This window comes from Neomonachus schauinslandi, chromosome 2 (assembly GCF_002201575.2).
Source record: "Neomonachus schauinslandi chromosome 2, ASM220157v2, whole genome shotgun sequence".
NCBI lineage: Eukaryota > Metazoa > Chordata > Mammalia > Carnivora > Phocidae > Neomonachus > Neomonachus schauinslandi.
Genome location: NC_058404.1, coordinates 21,338,868 through 21,366,453, shown reverse-complemented (window position 1 = coordinate 21,366,453; position 27,586 = coordinate 21,338,868). Strand labels below are relative to the sequence as shown.

At 41.0% G+C, this 27,586-nt stretch overlaps 1 protein-coding gene across 1 annotated transcript in view; it reads left to right on the top strand.

Annotated features, from left to right (window-relative positions):
* The first annotated feature begins 237 nt into the window (after positions 1-237).
* ZDHHC2 (zinc finger DHHC-type palmitoyltransferase 2) overlaps positions 238-27,586 on the top strand; it is an 82,684-nt gene continuing 55,335 nt past the window's right edge. Inside the window, exon 1 of the mRNA XM_021694116.1 lies at positions 238-569. Within this exon, the coding sequence (XP_021549791.1) occupies positions 443-569 (127 nt within the window). The 5' untranslated portion in view covers positions 238-442. The remainder of the gene's footprint in view (positions 570-27,586) is intronic.

The window sequence follows — 27,586 nt, the reverse complement described above, 5'->3', positions numbered from 1 at the left end:
TCACTCCCACCTCGGGCGCCCCTGAGGTACCCAGCGGCGAGGGGGCGCGGGGTCAGGAGAGGCGCGGGGGGTGCAGGGCAGAGCGCCCGAAGTGCCCACAGAGCCCGCCCGAGGGCGCCGCGGGCCGAGCGGGTGGAGGCGGCCGGGGGACGGAGGGGCGGGGACGGGCGGGGGCGGAGGCTCCCGCCTCCTCCTCTCGATCCTCCCCCTCCTCCCCCTCTTCCTCCTCCTCCTCGCCCTCCTATCGCTGCCACCGCCTCCACCGGGCTGAGGAGCGGGGAGTCCGCGGCGCTGGCTTGGGGCTGTGGGATGGGGAGTTAGCGGCACGGCGGCGGCAGTGGCCGCAGCGCAACCGGCCGCCGCCCCCGGGTCTGTCCCGCCCCGGAGCCAGGCCCGCGGGCGGCGGCGACGGAAGAGCTGGGCAGGTGGATGCGGCTGGAAGATGGCGCCCTCGGGCCCGGGCAGCGTCAGGCGGCGGTGCCGGCGGGTGCTGTACTGGATCCCGGTGGTGTTCATCAGCCTTCTGCTTGGCTGGTCCTACTACGCCTACGCCATCCAGCTGTGCATAGGTGAGTGCGCGCCGCGCCCGCCGCCACCGCCCCCCGCCGCCCCCGCGGCCGCCCGCACTCGGGCCCACCCCGCCGGCCCCCGGAGGGAGGGCATGGACCTGTCAGCAGCCTCCCCGCTCGCCCCCCGCCCCCTACGCTGCCCCCTCGACAGTCCCGGGACGCCGAGAGCCCACCGCACCCAGCGGCGCTTCCACTCCCCCCACCCGCGAGACCCCCTTGCGCCCCCCGTGCCGCCCGCCAGCTTCGCGTCCCGTGCCACCGCGGCCGAAAACAGCCCCCGGGCAGCCTCCCCCCCACTCACACTACCCTTGCCTCCCCCTTACAACTCCGGTTACTGTGTCACCTCTACTCCATCGAGTACGCAGCCGAGCCACCCCCTGCGCTTCCGCTATCCACCGCCACCCCAGCCACACCCCCTACCTCGGCAGGACCGCGCCCGAGAGAACTACGGTCTCCGCTGCCTGCAGCCTCGGCGGAGAAGTGAGGCCCGGGGAGGCTGCGCTGGAGGCTGGAGGGCTCCAAGCTGGGCCCAGGATTCCAGCTGCGCCAGACCCGCGCGGGGGTTGGTGGCCTGGGCCTTCGGTGTCAGAGCTATCTTTTTCTGGTTGTCCTTAATCCACTTTCTGAAAATTTGTGACAGTGCTCTGTCTGGGGCGTTTTTGCTGCCTTTATGATTTGGGGATTGCCAGTTGTACACTTTCTAGTTATAAGGAGGCGAAGGTGGGTGAGCTATTAGAAAGTATTTTTGAAGACATATGCAATACGCAGGACTGTAATTTAGACGTTACAATACTTGGGGGTGGGGGGTGAGGAGAGGTTTTTTCATCCAGAGAGCCAAGTGGCTCAAGTCCAAGTTTTAGGCTCCTGCATTGGTGGGTAGGGTACTGTCAATGCTGAAGATTGAAAAAAAGGAAGAAGAAAAAGTTGAGTATGCACAATTAGGGAATACAATTATGTTCCTTAATGTAAGCAGGCTTCTACCTTCAGAGGTTTGTGAAGGCTGATCTGTGCTATCGGAAAAGGTGTTATAACAGAAGATGACCTTTCTGCCGGTGACTTCTGAATGCTTTTTGTGTTTGGTGTTTCGCCTAAGAAAGTGTCTAGGTTTTTGCCTTACCCAGCACTAGTTTTGGGTTGGACAAAGAGAAAGGTCAAACAGTGGCCTGTTTAGTTGAACCTTATCAACTAAAGCATTTCAAAACTTCAAGACTCAGACACAGAATCTTGTCTGAAGCCATCTTACCTCCAAATGTTGCTCCTTGGAAGAAACAGGTATCACAGTAATATCCCAAAGTCATTACTGGCGTAACTTTCAAGAGAATTGAGACTAACATATAGTTTTTAAGTGTGATACTATTATATATTGAATTTAGAAATGATTTCAGGACAAAAGAAGTGACTCTGTTTTAGAGAAGGATTGGGTTGCACTAAAATCGTCAAGACATAAAATCTAAATGTTATATTTAGGTCATCCAAAATGTATAGAAAGAAGGTTTTCAGGAACATGGTTTAATTTTTGTATTAATTGTTACTATCAAAACAGCTGGTCTTATTGAGATATACTGTATAGGTTACATAACTACTAGAAACCTTCATTGCATTGCATTGGTTCGCCCTCTTAAAAGCAGTGCACAGTTTCAATTACTGTAACTGGTACAAAAGAGAGAAGTCAGGGAAGGAGCTTATTTTCCTATATGATCACATTAATCTAAGAAGCTTGGCCTGATACACTGTCTCATGACCATCAGGATAGCACAGGAGGAAGCATATGAAGGCAGGCAGAGCTTTTCTTTCCTTGCATCTACCTCTGTCCCAGCTAAAGTGCAACATGGGAGGTCTTACTGTATTGGATAGATGGGTCATAGGGGAAGAATAAGTAGAAAATCACAATTATATTGGCATCATATTTTTATATATACATTCTGGAAATTTAAGATAAATCTAAAGTATGCATGAAATCTATATTACCATTTTAGTAAGTGAAGATTTGACTCTTTTTAAACTGCCTAAGTGACATGGCCTGTTATTATTTACCTGGTAATCAAAAGTGAATTCTTGTATCACCTCCTGTCACTGCCTATGTGGCGTGGTATGCCTGTCATGTTGAAAGCAATCGATAAATGGTCCTGAATAAACAAATAGATGATGCAGAGGCAGAAATCTCTGAGGTTGTCAGAAAGTAGTTTTTTCTATTTTTATTACTATAGAAACAAATAATAATCATATGAAAGTCTAGACTGTAGAGCCTAGAAGACAGAACAAATTGAAAATAAATTTCCTTCTAGAAAGTATAGCAGTTTAGGAGTGGTAAGTTCTAATAGTGTGGATAGATAGCCTTGGTTGAGTAGGAAGTGGAAATTAACCGTACAGTTCCTTTGGAAGCCCTGGGAAAGATGGTGACTAGTACGACAGACACACAAAACCAGCCTCCTCTCCTTGTCATAAACAAAGCAAATGGGAATGCCAACCTTCCCTGCCTCCACCCCCAACCCCACCCCCCCCCACCACCAGCATTAATCACATCTCAGACTGCTCTGCCCTTTGTGCATTCTTTTTCTGTTGGAAGTTGCTATTTACAATCAGATTTTCCAAATTTCACCTACAAAACATTGGCCAGGGTTGGGGCTAGAGGGTGGTGGTAACTGGAAACTGAAATAGGAAACAGAATAGAATAGAATAGAATAAACAGGGTGATTTGCCCTAGTCCTCCTTTTACATCTGCTGTCAGCTGAGGATGACCCTGAATATAAATTACTTTGTGCCCTTTGCTGAATGAACTGCAATTTAGGAGTAGTGCTTATCCTGGTATCCTTGGAAACTGGAGATAATGATTCTCATTACAGTTAGTTTCTATATTTAACAATGTGAATGTGTGTGGCGCTCTCTAGTCACTTTTTCAGTTAGCATGATGTTTGCTTAGTGGTTGTATTTTATAAAATTATAAAGTCATATCTCTTCTTGGAATATGTGTATATAAAAATATATGGGATATACATATGTTGTGTGAGAGTCAAATGTTTTGGTTAAGTTTCCTTCCAGTCTACCAAAGAAAAGATAAAAGAGGTCTGCTAATACTTGTGAACAGTCAGAACATGTTTATATAGTTTGTTGATTAACTAGGATTTTTTATTCATATTTCTTCCTCCATCCTTCCCTCTCTCTCCTCCTGTTCTCTCCACCCCTGCTTCTTTTGTGTCTTATCTGCCTTTTGATCCCTTTAGTTAATTTGAATTGGATAAATTCAAAGAGTAAAATTTGTAAGGTGGTACTTCAGGATGCTGAATTGGAATAAGGGTAGTCTGCAGTCTCAGCCATGCTTGGTTCAATGGACATACTAGACATGGTTTATATGTTTTACAAATCCATTAATGGCAGTTACCTTGTTAACTTTGCTTGTTGAAGAAAGTAACTGGAGTTTTCCCTATTAAGTGCTAACATTCAAAGTTGTTTTTAACTATTTTTCTACCTTTTTATTTTGTTATCATTTCAAATTTACAGAAAAGTTTCAAGAACAGTACAAGAAACCTCCACATACCCTCATTTTACCATTTTGGCTTCCTGTTTCTAAAACGTGCTACTTCTCCGCCCTCACTTTAGGCAGGTGCCATGAAACAGTTATTATTCAGTTGTGTACTCACATGGTTCTGAGTTTGCTTATGGCTTAAGTCATTTGAAGCAACCATGAAGCTTGACAAACTCAGAGATTATCTAGGCTGACCCCCTCCCGCATTTGTAGATGAAGGTAAACTTTCAAGCTCTGTGTCCTTTCTCCAAATTAACCAATAAAGGTGTCAGCTGTGACTTCAGCTGCTGGGGTAGGAATGTTAAAATGTCTGTCTCCCTTTCCCTTCAAACCCCTCCCCAAATCTCTCTAGTCCAATGGGATTATTTAGCAAGTCCGTTAAACTTTGTTGCTGCTGATATGAATTAACACAGCACTGAAAGTGAGCCCGCAATCTTTACAAAATGATTTCAGAGTTTTAGAATGATTTATAGTTTGGGCCATATAGTTAAAACCACTCAACTCTGCTGCTGTAGCAAAAAGGCAGTCACGGACAGTACCTTACCAGGTGGGTGTGACTGGGTTCCAGGGAAAGTTTATTTACAAAAATAGTCGGCAGGCCTGACTTGGCCCTTAGGCAATAGGTTGCTGACTCAGGAGTATGTTAAGAAGTGAGCCCCTTAGAATACTGGTGTTACAGGTTTGCAAATCTTTATTAATAAACAATCCTCAGAAATGATTACAACCTCTTATATTCCACAGTGATTATTGAAGATGTTGAAGAATTAAACGAACTAGTTTACATACTTTGAGATCAATTTGGGAGAGATACAGTTATGTTTTATTTCTTTTAAGCAAACATCCTTAAGGACAGAATATATAAAATCTCATACTTGGATACCATTAAGCAGTGATCCACCATTAATTCAAGGTCATTGCAAGCTCAAGGATGGAGACTGAACAGGGCTCTAAATTACCTTCCTTCATGAATTGAATTTGAACTAGACAGAGATAGAAGTGTGTTTTTGTTATTGGTAAATTATCATTTAAAAAAATTTCCGGGACATTAAAGCTTCTTTTGAAAAAAGTAGAGACAGATGATCTTGGGAATGCAAGTGTTACAATCCATAATTATTAAAGTAGTTTTAAGTGACATAGAAGGTACATCCATAGAAAACTGATGTAAATGTTTAATGCCTAAATGACTTAGAAATCATTTCTTGTTGGGCGCCTGGGTGGCTCAGTTGGTTGAGCGACTGCCTTCGGCTCAGGTCATGATCCTGGAGTCCCTGGATCGAGTCCCGCATCGGGCTCCCTGCTCGGCGGGGAGTCTGCTTCTCCCTCTCCCACTCCCCGTTTGTGTTCCCTCTCTCGCTGTGTCTTTCTCTGTCAAATAAATAAATAAAATCTTTAAAAAAAAAGAAATCATTTCTTGTTGACAATAATGATGCAGAATATATCAGTTCTGTGACTTCTGGACATTCTCAAATATTTTGAAGATTTTAAATTATATGAAAGAGGGATAAAAACTCAACATTTCATCAAATCTAAAATTCAAATGTATAAGTTATGATATGCTCCAAATTCTTGATCTGTGCTTCCTGCCATTTGACTTTAACATAAACGGTCCCTGGGAAAACAGGAGGAGAGAAGACGCTGCTTAATGCTTTCTTGGTTCCATTTAGTGTGTCAGAGAATTCTTTTTCTTTTGATGTATTGGACAATGCAGCATTACTGTTTGCTATTAAATCCTATTAGAGATAACATACCTTATATAATAGAGATAACAAACAGTCATCACAGTGCTTAGCATGCAGAGGTGCTCCATAATTATTGAATGAATTGATCTCATTGTGATTTTGAGTAAGTCTATTCGATCCATTTTTAATGTGAGGACATGGGCGTTGGATCATCTAAATAAGTACAAGAACAGGATCCGGTAGTAAAAACTCAATTTAAACTAAGGCTCGTTATAGAAACTTTGCTTTCAAATGCTTACTGAGAATGTCATCCATGCCATTAAATTAAATACGTGCTCCAGTGTTCCCAGTAATTAAACAGAAGCCAAAGGGATGGTTTCTTAAATCACGATAATTGTCTCTAGAGATAGTGCATTTCCATAAGGTTAGAAAGAAGTCAGCTTCAGAAGGGTTTGAGGAAGGTTCATTCAAAAGCATTTATTGAATCCTGTTTTGTGCCAGGCATTTTCCCCTACAGAGGTGATTTAGAGGAAAACTTAATGGAGATTTTTTCCTAATAGCTAAAAAAAAAAATTACCTCTGGCGGGGTGGGGGAAAACCCTGAAACCTTCTGTCCAGCTTTGGCATAAGGAGAGGGGGTGTTCCCTTTCAGAATGCCACTCCCAGGGCAAAAAGGCAGGAAAGCAGAAATGGAAAACAAAATACCCCACTCCTAGGAGCCTGTGAATTGGTTGCTGGACCAGCATAAAAGAATAATCAAAGAAGTAGGTAAAAAGAGCTGATGGAGAGCACTTCAGTAGTAATGAATTTCTAATTATATTATAAATCATGCCACATGTTACTATCTCAGAGTAAGATTACAACCAACAATTTTTGCTCCTGCTACGAATGAGCTGGCTGTTCGAGCTCCCTCCTTTTGTACCTGATGCCTGGGCAACTTCTACTCTGCTCCCAGCTCAGGGCCTGTGATTTGGTGGGTGAAATCGAGGAAGCAGAGAACTTCCTGAAAACAGCTCATTGAATCTATGGAAAGCCTGGAGAACCTAGCTTAAAAAATAGGCGAAAACGAAGCGAAGGTGGATGAGGTGAAGCTGACATTATACCAGAGGAATGGTCTTTCACAAGAGCGCTGCAGTGGTGTCTGGCCATCCCAGAGCGCTCCTCCCTGTGACTTTGTAAAGATGATTCCAGGAGCATCAGCTGGCTGAGCTGAGATTGTTGTGCCTATGTCCCAGGCAACAGGGTTCAGCAAGAGCAGGTGTTTGATCTTTTTGGCTTCCATCATAGGAAGAAGTGCCAGGAAGACAAAACACACACACACATCCCGGAGATTAACATGGATCAGGATTCTCAGCAATATTTTTGTATGTTTTTATTTTTCATCTTGATGGAAAATTTGTGCTTTTTTGTCTCAAAAAGAAAATGGACCCATAACTTACATTTTTTTTAGTTTATGCTACTGATTCCATGTATTTTGATGGTTGTATCACATCCCTCAGCCCTCTTTTCTCTAGGAAGTGGTGAGTTCATGAGTCCCCTGAGATGCCAGCACTGTTTGTCATGACTGTAGAAATACAGTCTCTAACTTGCAAAATGATAGATTAGAACACGGCTTGGATCCTTAATGCTCTCGGTTGGGAAAACAGTTTTCCAAAGAAAGATCATTTAGAGAGACGGTCTTAATATGATGTGGAACTGTGTGATTTTATATTACCATTTAGAGGTACCACAGGGAACTAATAATAAAAGTAGAACATAATTGAATTAATTTCTTTCATAGTCTGTTAGAAAATTATTGAGATATCTTTTAATTCCCTTAAGGGTAATTTTATTGTAATGTCTTCATTTTTATCTCAGTCAAATGCCGGGAGTGCAAAAGGGTGGAATTTGCAGGGCAGAGGGTGGGGCGAGGGCAGCAGGGAGGAGGTAGGTGACCTGATTTCTTAAGAAGCATATGGTAGCAATAAAGTAACAAGCTATGATTGCTTGAAATTTTTCCTTTCAAAATTCTGTCACATTTTGAAACATTTGTGTAGCATTTTTCCTGATTTGACTTTTCATCTGACTATGACTTTTAAATTCAATTAGAAATATTAGTGCCAGAAATGTTACAAAATCTACTTTTATTTGGGAGGCACTCTTGAGCAAAAATATGTGCTGCATTGATCCTCTCAGCACTCTAAAATGCGTACTTGACAGTAGTTCCTTTTAGATATGTTGTTGATTACATTTTAAAAATGCAAATGAAGGAGAAGTGCTTTTATAGATGATTGAGTTTTATTTCTTTGCCAGGGTTTCCCCATGACATCCCGAAATTTCTCCTCTCATGAAGTGTAAGTGAAGCATTCCTGTTATACTTAATTTGACCTCTTTGGATTTATTTGCTAGCATTGCCACCCTAGAGCAGCAGAATGATCCAGAGGAGTGCATCAGCAAAATAAACACCAATAAACAAAAAACCTTTTTTTTTAAAAAAAACATCCTTCAAATCCAATATCCCAAGAATACAGTAGTTTCAAGGCAGTTATCTTCATGATCATCTTATAATAGATATAATCCTTGTAAAAAAGCAGTTCATGTATTTCCAAGAACTTTATAGATTTATTTGATTATAATTCAGTGAAATTTGGAAAACGAAAATGCTTTGTCATAGTTACATATTTTCTTATATGGAGATAAAATCAAGTTTCTGTCTCTGTGTTAATTGCATTCTGTGAAAAATGGATTTTCACCATATTTGAAGGGTATGTTGAGAATGAGGTGTCTTAAAACTTAGGAGTCTGTCTCTGATCCTGTTGGGGGCCCAAGGGTCATCTCAAAGTGGTAGGTAGCTAAATCTGAGGTGTGGCTTTTCACCAAATTTGTAGGGATCTGAAATATGGTGTGACTTAAAATATAGTCTCTATATTGTACATGTTATTCACATTGGGGGTACAAGTGGGAAGAGCAGCCTGCTCCAAAACAGCTGATGTCAAGCTGTCATGAGAGACACTTGATACCACTTACAGAGAAGGAAAGAGTTTTGTTTTTTTTTTTAAGATTTTATTTATTTATTTGACAGAGAGGGAACACAAACAGGGGGAGTGAGAGAGGGAGAAGCAGGCCTCCTGCGGAGAAGGGAGTCCGATGCGGGGCTTGATCCCATGACCCCGGGATCATGACCCGAGCCGAAGGCAGACGCTCAACGACTGAGCCACCCAGGAGCCCTGAAGGAAAAAGATTTCAGTTATAAGCCCCAAACTGAAAGTCATAAGCCTGCTGTGAATTGCAGGGGCTAATCTGTGATCGAAGTTATTTCTAAGTAGGCAACTCCTTATGACGTGTTTTAGGAAGAAGGGAAGTCAGAGAATTATGTATTTGACTGGATATGACTGGTGATTATCCAGGGAATCTCCAGGGAGGTCAGTTAATGTGAAGGGTTGAAGCACAGAGACCAGTTTGACGTAGCGTTTTGATCATAGCTTATTTGTAATGAAATGCAGCCTATTCCAGGACCCGGACATACCAAAAGCTAACCACTGAGAACGGGATATCAATTGGAGGAGGGGAAAGAGTAGGGATTCATTTTAGGCCCCCCAGAACTTGCATTTTAACAAATATTTACAAATTTGAGTGCATTTCCACACAAAAATAGACTCAAAATGGTTGAAAGACCTAAATTTGAGACAGGAGTACATCAAAATCCTAAAGGAGAACACAGGCAGCAACCTCTTCGACCTCAGCCGCAGCAACGTCTTCCTAGAAACATCGCCAAAGGCAAGGGAAGCAAGGGCAAAAATGAACTGTTGGGACTGCATCAAGATAAAAAGCTTTTTATGGGGATTAACATAAGAATAAAAAAAATAAAATAATTATAATTCCCAACACACACACACACACACAAAAAAAGATAAAAAGCTTTTGCACAGCAAAAGAAACAGTCAACAAAACCAAAAGACAACCGAGAGAATGGGAGAAGATATTTGCAAATGACATATCAGATAAATGGCTGGTACCCAAAATCTATAAAGAACCTACCAAACTCAACACCCAAAGAACAAAGAATCCAATCAAGAAATGGGCAGAAGACATCAACAGACATTTTTGCAAAGAAGACATCCAAATGGCCAACAGACACGTGAAAAAGTGCTCAACATCGCTCGGCATCAGGGAAATCCAAATCAAAACCTCAATGAGATACCACCTCACACCAGTCAGAATGGCTAAAATGAACAAGTCAGGAAACGATAGATGTTGGCGGGGATGTGGAGAAAGGGGAACCCTCCTACGCTGTTGGTGGGAATGCAAGCTGGTGCAGCCACTCTGGAAAACAGTATGGAGGCTCCTCAAAAAGTTGAAAATAGAGCTACTGTATGACCCAGCAATTGCACTACTGGGTATTTACCCCAAAGATACAAAAGTAGGGATCCGAAGGGGTATGTGCACCCCGATGTTTATAGCAGCAATGTCCACAATAGCCAAACTGTGGAAAGAACCAAGATGTCCATTGACAGATGAGTGGATAAAGAAGAAGTGGTATATATATACAATGGAATATTATGCAGCCATCAAAAGGAATGAGATCTTGCCATTTGCAACGACATGGATGGAACTGGAGGGTATTATGCTGAGCGAAATAAGTCAAAAAGAGAAAGACATGTATCCTATGACCTCACTGATATGAGGAATTCTTAATCTCAGGAAACAAACTGAGGGTTGCTGGAGTGGGGAGTGGGGTGGGAGGGATGAGGTGACTGGGGGATAGACACTGGGGAGGGTATGTGCTCTGGTAAGCGCTGTGAATTGTGCAAGACTGTTGAATCTCAGATCTGTACCTCTGAAACAAATAATGCAATATATGTTAAAAAAAAAAAAAGAAGAAGAAGAAGGTAGCGGGAGGGGAAGAATGAAGCAGGGGAAATCAGAGGGGTAGACGAACCATGAGAGACGATGGACTCTGAAAAACAAACTGAGGGTTCTAGAGGGGAGGGGGGTGGGAGGATGGGTTAGCCTGGTGGTGGGTATTGAGGAGGGCACATTCTGCATGGAGCACTGGGTGTTATGCACAAACAATGAATCATGGAACACTTCATCTAAAACTAATGATGTAATGTATGGGGATTAACATAAGAATTAAAAAAAAAACTGGAAAAAAAAAAAGGCCTGAGAATTTAATAGTGTGGATATTGAACTTTTATTTTGATTTTATTACTGACTATACACTAAGACCCCAAACTGAAATGGTTTATCAAGAAGAAACATATATACCAGTGTGTGGATTGCTGGGAAATCTGAAATCATTCAATCCAAATTAAAAAAGGCTTTACTCTATTAGGCAAGCTTAACTTTCTCATTATACGAAGATAATCTACAGAAAATTTCATGAGAGCAGTAACAATATCTGATTAACATTGTAGCCCTGACAGAGAGGACAACACATAGCATGTAATACTTACTTTTCTTAAATGAAAGAATACCAGCTGAACTTGTTTGATTGAGGCTTTTGTGAGCCCAGTAGACAGTTTAAGCATCAAAGAACATGAATCCTTTATGAGAGCATTATCTATTTTACCTTTTTATTATTTGATCACTCAGATGTTCATAAACAAGCTTGTAATATTTTTATGGTTTCAAGTTATGGGCTAAATCTCCCCACCCCCTCAAGAAAAATTCAGTTGAAACCTTAACCTCCAATAACTCAGAATGTGACTGTGTTTGAAGATAGAGCCTTTAAAGAGGCAGTTAAGTTACAATTAGGTCTTTAGGATGAGTTCTAACACCATATGATTGGAGGAAGTTTGGACACAGACAGGAGAGAGGAAAGACCATATGAAGACACAGAGGGGAGATGGCCATGCACAAGCCAAGGAGAGAGACCTCAGAAGAAACCAAACCTGCTAACCTCTTGACCTCAGATTTCTGGCTTCCAGAACTGTGAGAAAATAAATTTTTCTTGTTTAGGTCAAGCACTCAGCAGCACTTTGTTACGGCATCCCTAGCAAACTAATACACAAATACAACAATCAGATGCCTTTTTTTTCTTTCTGGACATTGAGATTAATCATCTATAATAAGGATTTACATGGAATTAATTGTAGAATCCATTTGAAAATTTAAAGGACAATTAAAAATAATTTAGACTATATTAAATATTATCACTAATATAAAAATAATCACTAAAAAATAAGTGAAATACCTTTGCACAAAGTACTCAAACTGTTTTAATAATTTTCAGATAACTGAAATCTCCCTGTGAAGTGCTGCCATTTTTTTTTACCCCTTTTAGATAAAAAAAAAAAGAAAGCCTTCTAAAATGTTTCAACTCCCCCTTTCTTTGCCCCGACCTTTCTCAAATAGAGTATGCTGAACATAATTTAACTTTGAGTTAAGTCTATCAATCCGAGACAGATATATGTATGAAGTGGATATCCAAGACCCTTGATGTCCTCGGATTTACATTCCCAGTTTCTTCTAATTCCTATTGACTGAAAGGGTCAAGAAGGAGTGGAATTTGTCATTTTGCCTGGACATTCTTTTGAATCTCAGGCATTGAGAATCTGGGAATGCTCATGAATGAAGCACTTCAGTGGAAAAGCCTAGCCAGGCATGTACATTTTAACAAAGATTTTTCTCTATTTGCCACTTCAGAGATTCCTATTTTGAAAAGATTAAGCCAAAAAACCCTCAATTGTGGCAATAACCGAAGGTGGGAAAGAAAACTTTAGGTCAAACTGCATATTACCTTAGTTTGTCATTTGAGACTAGGCTGTAGAGCAGGTGATTTTTATCTTATTTTTTTATTGTGGTAAAATATATATAACATAGAAATTTACCATTTTGGCCATCTGTCACTTTTTTTTTTTTAGTTTTATTTATTAAAGTAATCTCTACACCGAGTGTCTACACCCAGTCTCTGCACTCGAACTCACGACCCCGAGATCAGGAGTCGAATGCTCCTCCTACTGAGCCAGCCAGGAGCCCCTAGCCATCTGCCATTTTTCTGTACATTTTAAGTGTGCGGTTCATTGGCACTAAGTGCATTCACATTGCTGTGCAGCCATCACCACCCTCCATCTCTAGCATTTTTTCATCTTCCCCGACTGAAACTCTGTACCCATTAAGCAATATACCCCATTCTCCCCTCCCCAGCCCCTGGCGGCCATCATTCTACTTTTTGTCTCTATGAGTTTGACTATTCTAGGTAATTCTTGTAAGTGGAATCAAATATCTGTCCTTTTGTGTGTGTTTATTTCACCGAAGCGTAATGTCTTCCGGGTTCATCTGTGTTGTAGCATGTGTCAGAATTTCACTCCCCTTTAAGGATCAGTAATATTTCGCTGTATGTATATGCCACGTTTTGTTTATCCATTCATTTGTTGAGGAACATTTAGGTTGTTTCCATCTTTCAGCTATTCTGAATAATGCTGCTTCAAACATGGGTGTGCAAATAAATACCTGTTCAAGTCCCTGAGATCAATTCTTTTTTTTTTTAAAAGATTTTATTTATTTGACAGAGAGAGACACAGCGAGAGAGGGAACACAAGCAGGGGGAGTGGGAGAGGGAAAAGCAGGCTTCCCGCGGAGCAGGGAGCCCGATGCGGGGCTCGATCCCAGGACCCTGGGATCATGACCTGAGCGGAAGGCAGACGCTTAACCACTGAGCCACCCAGGCGCCCCCACTGAGATCAGTTCTTACGGGTAGGTACCCAGAAATGTGATGTTGGATTATATGGTAATTCTAGGTTTAATTTTTTTAAGGATCTCCACACACTTTTCCTGGAATAGTAGATTTTTGATGAAAGTGTGATTCCAGAGAAGCCTGTATATCCCCTTGTAAATATCCAAATTTGAAGGTCTCCAGAGGTATCTGTGAGGTCCATCCCAATGTCACGGTAGCAATTTTTAACTACCTTGTCCTTTCGTGGTGCAGCAGGAAAGTTGGTGATCAGGGAATCGTGAATAATCCCATTTTGCCCATGAGGCAGGCTTCGTTACTGGGGAGCGTGTCTCTCATGAAATGCTGGCCGTCAGGTATGCCCAAGGCAGGAATGTTAAGAGCTGCTAGCCTGTTGTTACATAGTCTAAAATTCAACAACAGTTCTTAAGGAACCAGAGCACTACTGCTAACTGGCAGAAATTGTATCCTTTTATTTATTTTTATTTATTTTTTTATCCTTTTAAAGAGCAACATGTTCACAAGTGTAAATGGTACACACACTTGGTAAACAGGAGCTGGTGGGGAGAAGTGGCGGACACATATCTGATTCTGTGGCTGCATCAGTAACCTGTGGTATTAATCGTGAACTAGATCCTTATCCACAGTACAGGGAATACATGATTCACAAATGAATAGCAAGGCATTTGTACGGTCTGCAGAGCTAGGGTAAATGAAAATGGTTTACAAACAGAAGCAAAAATCAGTTCATACACCTGGGGAGAGAGCCAGGCAGGAAACAAGATGCAGCTCAAGCAGAGTCCAAAGCCTCAGTCCAAATATTGATGACTGTCTTACTCAATTCTGTACACAAATTTTAGAACTTCCCACTTACGTTAATGAATACATCTACCACACAATCAGGTGGTATTTGTATAGTACTGCACTATTGTAATATACTGCATCATATGGCAGAGGCAGTGTGCGTTTTTCATCTGTGTGTGGGCTGCCATTTTATGATTATATCTAATTATACCAAATTTGCTGCAACCAAATATACATTACTGCAGTTACTGTCAGGTAGACTGCTGGTGCTGTAGGAAATGCAGTATAGGGCAAGGGTATGACTGGTTGCACATTAGAAAGGGAACCCTAATTCAAACTGAGATCAAAGGAAGATTGTGTGTGTGAGTTTACTACATGAATTTGTGGCAGTAAAGTTACAAAAGAAAATAGTGCTTCCCAGTGACTCAGTACTGAAGGATGATACCCAGTTTGATACCCTTGCAGATGTTAATAGATATCATGCAACACTACAGTAATTATTGCTAGTGCTAATGTTGTTTTAAATCTTCTGAGTTATCCCTTCAGGGGTGCTGCTATAAATTCTATTCTGATGAACATCATAGACACAAAGGTTGGAGTTACAGCTTTATACAGTTCCTTCCTCTGGGGTCCTACATAAGTGCCAAATAATTTACACGAACCTAGAAATATTGGTTTAATTTTTAAATGTATTATATGTGTTTTGTAATATGTACCCTGGTCAGATAGTACTTGGCATGTTGCTGCTAGCCAGGGAGGTTTTCAAAGGTTGTCTGTTTCCTTGGAAAAACAAGTAAGAAGCATTAATTTTTCTACTTAATCAGACAGCCAGTGTTTGGCAGTGAAAAGAAAGCACTCTCAATATTGTCCTCTGTGATAATTCTGAGTATACCAGATAATGAGATTGATCTAATGATGCTAAAAAATATACTACAGGGGCGCCTGGGTGGCTCAGGCATTAAGCGTCTGCCTTCGGCTCAGGTCAGGATCCCAGGCTCCTGGGATCGAGCCCCGCATCGGGTTCCCTGCTCAGCAGAAAGCCTGCTTCTCCCTCTCCTACTCCCTCTGCTTGTGTTCCCTCTCTCGCTGTGTCTCTCTCTGTCAAATAAATAAATAAAATCTTAAAAAAAATATATACTACAAAAATTGTTTCCATCTTATCATATATATTTTTTAAATGCTGAAATAAGCAAAATCCAAGTAGCATTTTTGCTTGCTACCAATAAATAAATATGTACATACAAGTATAAGAAAGATGATAGTATAATCATTAAGGCCCTTCCAATTCTAAAACTTTGGTTCTGACTAATGAGGGAAATGTTTTCAGGACCTAAAATCCCTATTTGAACTTCTCCCTCATAGTGGACAACCATCATGTGGGAGCCAGGTAGAACTTTGCTAGGGGTGTAGGGTTCACTACAGACTTGCATGGTTCAGAAGTGTCAGTCATGCCTGTCAGGCCCAAGCCAAAGAAGGGCATCTGGAATTGGAGAGATAGGCAGTTGATCTTGAAAGATCCAGGCACTGCAGGTATTTGAGTGGATTGTGGCCATGTGTGGAAGAGGGAGGACCCAGACAATTCTATCTAATGGGATGAGTAAACTCATCTGCACTGAAACCTGCACAGCTTGCTGGCACCGGGAATCTCTTCTATTTTAATTTGAGACAGGGGATTATAGGATTCCATTGAGTAAGCTTTGAAATGAGGACACTAAGATCAAGACACCAGCCCTGAAATCAGATTTCCTTATTTAACTTCACAGCTTCGTACAGTGAATGATTCAGGAATTGCCCTTCCCTTTGCCAAGGGAAAAAGTGGCAGTGAGTTTTTCAGGGCCATACTCATGAGACACAGTTTTTTATTTCCCTTTCAAAACTGATATATTGAAAGACCTACACATTCTTAATGATTTAAGTGTATGTTCCCCAGCTTTCAGTTGGAGAAGTTGGATTTTACACTGTCTGTTTCTGTAAAGTAGAGCTTCTTAGGTATTTGGAACAACGATTTGGTTGAGTTGCGAAAAAAATGTTATTGAGAGAGAAAAATACTAACTTGGAAGATTTTGATAACTGTAAGAATCGCAGATTACCCTTTCAGGACAAATGAATGTTCCATCTCTCTTCATTGCCAGTTTCTACAAATGGAAGATGTACCTTAGGAGTGTGTACAATGAGCAGTGCTGACCTCAAGAATGATCTTTCTTTCCCTCTACTGCTGAGGAGGGAGGTCAGCAAACCCCTGGCCCATCTCCTCATCTTTCCTGTATCACCATCTCGCTCTTGTCCCATCAACCCAAAGCTCTGTTCCCTCCCAGGTTACTGAATTGAGAGCTCAGGAAAGCCCAGCTCCACGTACTGCCCTGAAATATGGCCAAATATATATTTTTTTAAGATTTATTTATTTAAGAGAGAGAGAGCGCCAGCATGTGAAGGAGGGGAGGGGCAGAGGGAGAGGGAGCCCAAAAATCTCAAGCAGGCTCCCAGCTGAGCATGGAGCCCAAGTCAGGGCTCCATCCCGGGACCCTGAGATCCTGACCTGAGCCAAAATCACGAATCGGATGCATAACGGACTGAGCCAGTCAGGTGCCCCAATATGACCAAATATTTTAATAATTTGTGTCCAAAGTTTGTAAAATGATCTGTTTCGAGGTTACGGTTAATTTAGTTACTGGAGGAGAGGTGACCAAGAGGACAGTTTAAACCCTGCTCTCCAGTGCATCCTGAATCAGAGGTCACAGGTGGTAGCATGGTATTAGACAGGCCAGGAGTACATGAGAGCAACAAAGAAGGAATGGCTGCCTGGACAGAGAAACCCAGGGCAGGGGTGGGGGTGGGGGTGGAGGTTGCAATCAGAGCCCAGGAGGCCACATGGAATCCCTGAAAGAATTTTGGAGTCAGGCAGACTTATATTTAGATCCTAGCTCCATATGTTATGACTTGAATAACATTAGAATAGTTATTTTACCTCTGTAAGACTGTCTTCCTAACTTTTAAAATTATAATAATACCTCCCTCACAGATTGCTGTAAGGTTTAAATGAGAGAAACATTGAAAAAATTTAGCCCAATCCCTGACATATAGTAAGCATTCAAGGAACTATCCCTTCCTTTAGTTTTTCCTCACCCCCTGCCATCTGACTCCTGCCCGTCCCCAGCCCGGGCAGATGCCCTCTCACCCCCACCGGCCTTCACCCTGCTCAAGCTTCAGTCTTATTTTGGAGAGTGTTATGGGCTATATTGTGTCTCCCCAAAATCCATAGCTTGAAATCCTCACCTGCAGGCCTTCAGAATGTGACTGTACTTGGAGATAGAGCCTTTAAAGAAATAATTAACTAAAATAATTAAGTTATTAGGGTGGGCCCTACTCTAAATTGACTGGTGTCCTTATAGGGAGAGGAAATTTGGATGTAGACAGATGTGTACAGAGATAACATTTGGATGTAGACAGATGTGTACAGAGATAAAACACTGTGAAATACAGGGAGAAGACAGTCATCTACAAGCCAAGGAAAGAGTCCTATGAAGAAAACCATGCTTCCAACACCTTGATCTTGGACTTCTAGTCTCCAGAACTGAGAAACTAGCTGTCAGGTGTTTAAGCCACTCAGTGTGATGCTTTCCCAAGCTGAATAATCCAGGGGGTCATGGCCGAAAACAGGTGTGAATGCCTACTGTAGAGAGGAGATGAGTATGGATGTTGCAAACCCAAAAGCCTTCCCTTCACAGAATAACTAATTTTTATAACATTGTTAATTTATAATTTTGCAATATTGTTTCAGGTGGGTTATGCATCAGAAAAGCTTTTGGCGGCCAGTATGGAGGCCTAAGCACCCAGATGACAAATGCCTTGCATAATCTTTTGGACCATAACCTATTCTTACATAAGAGACTTCCTGTATCTTGTTTAAAATCGTCTGAGTTTAGCTCAGTATAGTTTGTTAGATATAAATTCTGGGTTAGAAGCAGGAGGAATGCATCAGACCACCTGGGAAGTCCGACTTTTCCCCACAATGACACAGCTCCTCATACTGAGAATCTGGTGCATGTCAGGCTCTATCAGAACCTCGACTGGCCATGGGGGGTGGGGGTGGGGCAATGCGGGTGGGGAGCAATTGAGAGCAGAGGAGCTCTGGAAGGGGTAGGGAAAGAAAATATAGTTTAAAAAATCACTTGTTTAGTTTTTCTCATATTAATTTGCCCACATTGTAATTCACCTGCATTTTTTTGCTTATTCACACTCAAAAAGTCTTCCAGCAATTTATTCCCCCCCAACTTCACATTGCATTCTCCAGCATTCCTGCAAGCCAAAAATGCACTGTGTACTTCTTTCTCCAGGTTTTTTTTTTTTTAATTAACATATAATATATTATTTGTTTCACGGGTACAGGTCTGTGATTCATCAGTCTTATACAATTCACAGCGCTCACCATAGCACATACCCTCCCCAGTGTCCATCACCCAGCCACCCCATCCCTCCCACCCCCTTCCACTCCAGCAACCCTCAGTTTGTTTCCTGAGATTAAGAGTCTCTTATTGTTTGTCTCCCTCTCTGGTTTCGTCTTGTTTCATTTTTCCCTCCCTTCCCCTATGATCCTGTCTTATTTCTCAAATTCCTCATATCAGTGAGATCACATGATACTTGTCTTTCTCTGATTGACTTATTTCGCTTAGCATAATACCCTCTAGTTCCATCCATGTCGTTGCAAATGGCAAGATTTCATTTTTTGTTGGCTGCATAGTATTCCATTGTATATACACACCATATCTTCTTTCTCCATTCATCTGTTGATGGACACCTAGGCTCTTTCCATAGTTTGGCTATTGTAGACATTGCTGCTATAAACATTGGGGTTCAGGTGCCCCTTTGGATCACTACATTTGTATCTTTGTGGTAAATATCCAGTAGTGCAATTGCTGGGTCATAGGGTAGCTCTATTTTCAACTTTTTGAGGAACCTCCATACTGTTTTCCAGAGTGGCTGCACCAGCTTGCATTCCCACCAACAGTGTGTAGGAGGGTTCCCCTTTCTCCGCATCCTTGCCAACATCTGTTGTTTCCTGACTTGTTAATTTTAGCCATTCTGACTGGTGTGAGGTGGTATCTCATTGAGGTTTTGATTTGTATTTCCCTGAATCTGAGTGATGTTTCATGTGTCTGTTGGCCATTTGGATATCTTCTTTGCAGAAATGTCTGTTCATGTCTTCTGCCCATTTCTTGGTGGGATTTATCCCTGGGCTGCAAGGTTGGTTCAACATCCTCAAATCAATCAATGTGATACAATACATTAACAAAAGAAAGAACAAGAACCATATGATCCTCTCAATAGATGCAGAAAAAGCATTTGACAAAGTACAGCATCCTTTCTTGATTAAAACTCTTCAGAGTGTAGGGATAGAGGGTACATACCTCAATATCATAAAAGCCATTTATGAAAAACCCACAGTGAGTATCATTCTCAATGGAGAAAAACTAAGAGCTTTCCCCCTAAGGTCAGGAACACGGCAGGGATGTCCACTATCACCACTGCTATTCAACATAGTACTAGAAGTCCTAGCCACAGCAATCAGACAACAAAAAGAAATAAAAGGCATCTGAATCGGCAAAGAAGTCAAACTCTCACCCTTTGCAGATGACATGATACTTGATGTGGAAAACTCAAAAGCCTCCACACCAAAACTGCTAGAACTCATACAGGAATTCAGGGAAGTGGCAGGTTATAAAATCAATGCACAGAAATCAGTTGCATTTCTATACACCAACAAGACAGAAGAAAGAGAAATTAAGGAGTCGATCCCATTTACAACTGCACCCAAATGATAAGATACCTAGGAATAAATCTAATCAAAGAGGCAAAGAATCTGTACTCAGAGAACTATAAAATACTCATGAAAGAAATTGAGGAAGACACAAAGAAATGGAAAAACGTTCCATGCTCATGGACTGGAAGAACAAATATTGTGAAGATGTCAATGCTACCTAGAGCAGTCTACACATTCAATGCAATCCCCATCAAAATACCATTCACTTTTTTCAAAGAAATGGAACAAATAATCCTAAAATTTATGTGGAACCAGAAAAGACCCCGAATAGCCAGAGGAATGTTGAAAAAGAAAAGCAAAGCTGGTGGCATCACAATTCCGGACTTCCAGCTCTATTACAAAACTGTCATCATCAAGACAGTATGGTACTGGCACAAAAAAAGACACATAGATCAATGGAACAGAAGAGAGAGCCCAGAAATGGACCCTCAACTCTATGGTCAACTAATCTTTGACAAAGCAGGAAAGAATGTCCAATGGAAAAAAGATAGTCTCTTCAACAAATGGTGTTGGGGAAATTGGACAGCCCCATGAAGAAGAATGAAACTGGACCTTTTCCTTACGCCACACACAAAAACAGACTCCAAATGGTTGAAAGACCTCAATGTGAGACAGGAGTCCATCAAAATCCTAAAGGAGAACACAGGCAGCAACCTCTTCGACCTCAGCCGCAGCAACTTCTTCCTAGAAACATTGCCAAAGCCAAGGGAAGGAAGGGCAAAAATGAACTATTAGGGCTTCATCAAGATAAAAAGCTTTTGCACAGCAAAGGAAACAGTCAACAAAACCAAAAGACAACTGACAAAATGGGAGAAGATATTTGCAAATGACATATCAGATAAAGGGCTAGTATCCAAAATCTGTAAAGAATTTATCAAACTCTCCAGATTGTTTATAACACAGTTAACACCAAACTTTGGGGAACTCCTAACACTTCCCTCTTTTGTCATATTTATGTTCCATATTCAGCTAACATTTATTGAGCCCCTAATATTTAGTGCCAGGTTCTATTCTAGGTGCTTTTACTTACGTTACCTTGTTTAATTCACGAAACAGCCCAATGGGATAAATATTGAGGTAAGGCTCAGAGAAGCTAAGTAACTCGGCCAAGAAAAAAACTCAATCCCAGCAGAGCCAGGATTCAAACTTCAGGGAGGGACATGGAAAAGAAACAAATGAAAATAATTGCAGATTGTGGTAAATGCTAAGGAAGAAACAGCGTATTGTAATGATTGCAGGGTTGAAATGGACCTGAGAGCCCCTGGGCAAAATTGACATTGAGGGCTCCTGGATGGCTCAGATGGTTAAGCGTCTGCCTTCGGCTCAGGTCATGATCCCAGGGTCCTGGGATCAAGTCCAGCATCGGGCTCCCTGCCCCTTGGGGAGCCTGCTTCTCCCTCTGCCTCCCTCTCTCTTTCTCTCTCTCTCTCTGTGTCTGTCTCTCATGAATAAATAAATAAAATCTTAAAAAAAAAAAAACCTGACACTGAAATTGCAGCTTGAAAAATGATAAAGAGCTAGCCAAGAATGGAGCTGGGGAAGAGCTTTTCAGTTAGCATAAAGACACTGAGGTTTAGTATGTCCTAGAAATAGAAGGCCAGCCTGTTTGCAGCTTAGTGAGCAAGAGGATGAATGATGAGAAATGATTTTGGAGAGGTAAGTAGGAGCCAGATCATGTTCGACCCCAGAGACCCAGAGACCTAAGTAAGGAGATTGGAGAGACTTTATTATAAATTCAGTGCAAAACCATAGGAGGGTTTTTAGTGAGATGATGCTATCAGTTTACATTTTAAAAGAGATCATGGCTTTCTTACTATAAAATGAGTTTTTAAGGAACTGTATGAGGATCCAGTGAGGAATGTCGATTGCCTGGCATGATGTTTGTGGTTAGGGCTATTGGGATGTTAGTCTTGATTCCAGTTGGAAGCCATGTGTTGGGAAGTCTTCATTATGAAGCCTTATCCTTACTCTTTGTTTCTATTCTGAAGCTACCACTCTGTCCTTGACAAAACTGCTCCTATAAACCCACTGATAAATTTATTTGGAGAGTGACTTTTGTCCTTGGTTTTTAAAAGTCAATGATTTTTCAGAATACATCAGAGTAGCACTGAGGATAATTTTAGAGCCAGAGGAACTGTCAAGATAAAGTACAAATTATTTGTTTAAACAATAAAATCGAAGTACAGAACAGCTGAATGTCATGATCGAGGTCACACATATTGGGAGGATTAGACCAGAGTCCAGGTCTTCTACCATCCAGTTAAATGCAAGTGCAGAGGATCTAGAGAGGGGAAAATGTTAGTACGTTCAAGAAGCAACACAGCCTGGGGTCGCCTAGGTGGCTAGGTTGGTGAAGCATCTGACTCATGGTGTCAGCTCAGGTCATAATCTCTGGGTCGTGGTATGGAGCCTCAAGTCAGGCTCCGAGTTCAGCGGTGAGTTGGCTTGAAGATTCTCTCCTTCAGCCCCTCCCCTCCCCACCCCCATGTGTGCGCGCACACACTTTCTCTCTCTCTAAAATAAATAAATCTTAAAAAAAAAAAAAAAGAAGAGGAAGAAGAAGAAGCAAGGCAGCCTGGAGTGGCTGAAGCATCCTGCACAAGACTGGGGAGTGTCATGAGATGGGAGTATCATGAGATTGGGGAGTGTCATGAGATAAGGTTAGCAAGGAAGGGAGATACTGCAGTTGTCAGTAAAATTACAATGAGAAATGATAATAAAGGAAAACACAGCTTGATAAAGACTTAAAAATATAAGTAGATCTGTTATAAAGAAAATTAATTAAAAACATTTGTTAGGAAGAAAAGAATACAGTTGGAATTCAAATGGACATATTGATCTGAATAATATATTTTCTTAAGTCTTTCATTAAAAATGGTCTGGCTGCAACGTCACTAGTATTCACGGGAATGATTTGTCATGTACCTCCTACCTCCCTAATTTTGATCTGTAATAACTGAACAATGAGCCACAGCTTCTTGGAAAGTAACTGAAAGGACAAAGGATCCTACTTCAAGGTGGTCCCACAGGCCACTTCAGTCAGAGAATTCACTGTCGATTCGACAAACTATTTCAAAAAGAGCATCATTAATTCTGTTAGAGTAACTTGAGTATGGAGAATGAGGGTAAGGGAGGGCTTTGGTGACCTTAAGGGGATTGATAGCAGTGGGATCTGGGGTGAAAGGCCAGTTGGAGTTGGTTGAGGGAGTAAGGAAGCTGGAGGGGGTAGAGACAGTGCATTTGGAAGATTGTTAAAATCAGCTTTCCCATGAAAAGGCCAGAAAAATGGGATAGCAGCCAGACATGAGGTCAAAGGAGAGACTTTGTTAGGATGGGAGATATTAAAGCATATTTGTTCTGCTACTACTGTTTTTGTTTTAATCTTCTGAACCTGAGCTGCTTTGATTGCTTAATTGAAAATGCCTTACTAATGTGTCCTTGTTTTTTGTTAGTTTTAACTTTGAATTAAGATGATCTCATAAACTTTAAGCTATTTGAGCACAGGGATGGAATCATATTTGCCATTTTATCCTCAATAGTATAAACATAGTGTAGTTAATGAATGTTTTTCAGTAAATGAGTTAAAGATAAGCCAAAAAAAAAAAAAAGAGGTTGCCTATAAAGTTGTCCTTACAATTCATTCATGAGAACCAAATTTTTAATCTTGGCATTCTTCATCATCAGACTGCGTATCTGGGGCTAAGATGTATCTGTGTCTAATTGAATTTGGAAATAGCATTGTGGATTTATATAGAAAAGTTACTGTGTATATGCATTGTAGGTAAGTTATTCCTCCAAAAAAGAGAGTTTGAATTTGGAGGCAAGAAAAAGAAAATTCAGACTAAGAAATAGAAAGATCACAGCAATACACATTTGCAATGAAAGTACCTAAAAACCAATTGTTCTAGCAATAATTACATAACTGTTCTTTGCTAATTTAAGGGGGGAAAGTACGCTTTTTTTCTACTATGAGGGCGTATTTTAGTATCTGAAGTTTTGGAATTTGGATGTTCTTATGACTAAAAGTTGAACTAGATTTAAGTTACCAGCAGTTTACTGAGCTGCTTCTTATCAACAGATGTAATTTTTGACAACCAACTCTTAATGTATAATCATCAAAGCCAAATTTTTAAAAATCAGTCGGTAAAAATATAAGACTAGAATGATCTTTGAGATGATCCCCTGCTTTAAATCAAGACTGAATTTAAATCAATCAAGACTAAATCTGCTCTAATATTTTTAGAGCTATTTAGATAATAGGTTTCATAGCATCCTAAACAATCATATGGGTGTATAAATAAACTTAATTTGGGTGGGATTATTGGTAGTCAGGTTTTTAGAGTATGATAAGGGATTTTATTATTGGTTTCCCTCTAGCAGATGCATAAAGATGTACTGTAATTAAGTTGCTAGCTATAGTTCTGATTTATTACCTTATAATAAGTAATAAATATATAATAAATAGTAACCTTTGCTTGAGAACTGATATAAAAGATCAACACTAATCTTCTTAGTAGATTTCCAGAATAAAACTCAATTATAAATTCAGGGTTTGAAGATGAATTTTGTGTCAATCTGAGTAGTCTGTGATGGACAGTTGTTTAGTTCAACTGCAGTCTAGATGTTGCTGTGAAGGTATTTTTTAGATGTGATTAACGTTTAAACCAATAGACATTGAGTAAAGCAAATTACCTTCCACAATGTGGGCCAACTTCATCCAATCAGTTGAAGACCTTAAGAGAAAAGACTGAGGTCTCCTGAAGAAAGAATTTATTTATTTATTTATTTATTTATTTATTTATTTATTTATTTTATTTTTTTATTTTTAAGATTTTATTTATTTATTTCCAGAGAGAGAGAGAGAGCACAATCAGGGGGAGCGGCAGGCAGAGGGATAGGGAGAAGCAGGCTCCCCGCTGAGCAAGGAGCCCAATATGGGATTCAATCCCGTGACCCTGGGATCATGACCCGAGCAGAAGGCAGATGCTCAACGGAGGCCTGAGCCACCCAGGTGTTTCTGAAGAAAGAATTTCTGCCTTGAGGTTGCCTTGGACCCAGGATTGGAATGTTAACTCTTCACTGGGTTTTCAGCTTGCCAGCCTGCTTTGCAGATTTCAAACTTGTCATCCCCTACAATCCTGTAAGCCAATTCCCTAAAATCAGTCAATCACTTCCCCACTTCTCTCTCTCTATCTCTGTGTGCCAATGTGTGTGTGTTGGTTCTGTTTCTTTGGAGAACCTTGACTAATATACAGAGGTTGGAAAACTTTTTCTATAGAGGACCATATAGGACCAGATAATAAATCTTTTAGGCAATACAGGCCATACTGTCCCTGTCACACCTACCCCAACTCTGCCATTTTAACACAAAAATAGTCATGTAAATGAATGGGTGTGTTTGTGTTCCAGTAAAAACTTAATCTACAGAAATTGGTGGTTGGCTGTATTTTGAACAGGACTGTGGTTTACTGACCCCCCATATTAAATGCTTGCCTGATAATCCATGCCAAAGAGATAAGGGAGGGTGTACACACACACACACACACACACACACTTTTAAGGATGTTTTTTCAAGAAGCAGTTTGTCATCCTTTTGTATATTAGGGGTTATTACTTTGGCTGATAGTCTCAATCTTGAGCTTGGGTTTTACATGTTTTATTTTTACCCAAGAGTTTCTTTAAAAAAAAAAAAATTTTTATTTGTCTATTTGAGAGAGAGAGAGTATGAGCGGGGGGAGGGGCAGAGGGACAAGCTGACTCCCGCTGAGCCTGGAGCCAGATGAGGGGCTTCATCCCAGGACCCTCAGATCATTACCTGAGCCGAAAGCAGACGCTTAACTGACTGAGCCACCCAGGTACCCCCTCCCCCAAGAGTTTCTTATATACTGCAACAGAAAGTCTCACTCTTACCAATTCTGAACTGATAACTGACCAGTCAGTCTTTTCTCTGATGCCCCATTCTTTTCCTTAGAGGAATGAGTAATGAGGGAAGAGATCACTAGGTGGACAGGGCAGTAGGAAAACACAACTGGCAACCCAGTCTACCAGCTTTGCTGTGTCTATGATGGTTCCAGGTTCCAAGATGTAATCCTTAAAGGCTGTCATTTTGCTCTTGGCAAACAGGACCATCTTTGATAAGGCGGGTAATAATTTACTATCCCCACTTTCTCTCTTTCCACTATAAATGCCAAGAAAGTGTTGTGATTGATGCCTTAGGATCTTTCAACAAATCAGTCTTTGTTGCCTAGTTGTACAACAGTTGGGGAAGAGTTTTAAGTTCTCAGGAAAACTGGAAAGTTAGAAATCTCTAAAGCAAGATAATATCACTCTAGGCCACAGAGCAGAAAGAAGTTAGGCTAATCCAAGATAAAGTTAGGCAAATAAACTTTCGAAGTGAAAATTAAAATTGTGACCCCATAATGTTAATCTGGTATATATTTAACACCATCTGTGTCTGCCTGTCCCATTCTGGGTATTAGAAATGTTAAAGGAAATTGAGCCCAGGAAACATTGAAAGGAGCCACATCAAGGTTGGTGAGAGATCTGGAAGTCATATATCATTTGTACTAAAAGAGAATATTCAGGGGTGTCTGGGTGGCTCAGATGGTTAAGCGTCTGCCTTCGGCTCAGGTCATGATTCCAGGGTCCTGGGATCGAGCCCCACATCGGGCTCCTGGCTCAGCGGGGAGCCTCTTCTCCCTCTCCCTCTGCCTCCCCCCCTGCTCATGCTCTCTCTCTCTCTGTATCTTTGTGTCTCAAATGAGTAAATAAAATCTTAGAAAAAATAAATAAAAGAGAATATTTAAGGGAGACACAAATAACTTTATGTAAAGTTTTGCCATTTAGATTTTCTGTTTGTTGCTAGAGATTGGAAGCCTAGATACCATAAGAAGAAGCCATAAAGAGGCTAATTTCAGCAACCTATAATCCTACAATTCTTTAGAGCAATCCAATAATGGAATGGACAGTACTCCAAACCTATAGGCTCCTGTTGCTTCTAGAAACGTCTAAACTGACATTCAGTAGCTCTCTTAGGAAGGATGTTTGTTGGATCAGTTAATCTTAAAAATCTCTCACAACATTACCCTCTGAGTCCAGTGCTTCTTAAGGCAATGAAATCATAATTCCAGGAAATACCACATCTTTGCTCACTAAAACTTCCAACTTTGAGATAGGCCAAAACTTCCAAAAAAGGCTAGTACAAATGGAGGAAGACCAAATGGGCAACAGAACAAGTAGACAATATAGAAGGTAGGAAAATGTCTGGGTCATTACTCAATACAGTTTCTTGTCCCAGCTTGTTTCAGCTATGTGGTCCCTAATCTAGTGTCCTCATCTACCTTGGGCGTTTACAACAGCCCCGAAGGGATAGCACTTTCTCAGGCACATTACCTGCCTCTCTCATTGTACAGTAGGGAGCTATTCGTCATTGGGCATAAGAATTTATACTTAGAGAAATTTGGCAAGAAGAGTGTGTGCCATGGACACAACATTTTATTCTTTCTAGAGAGTTAACTAGACAGTTGCCAACTTATAAAG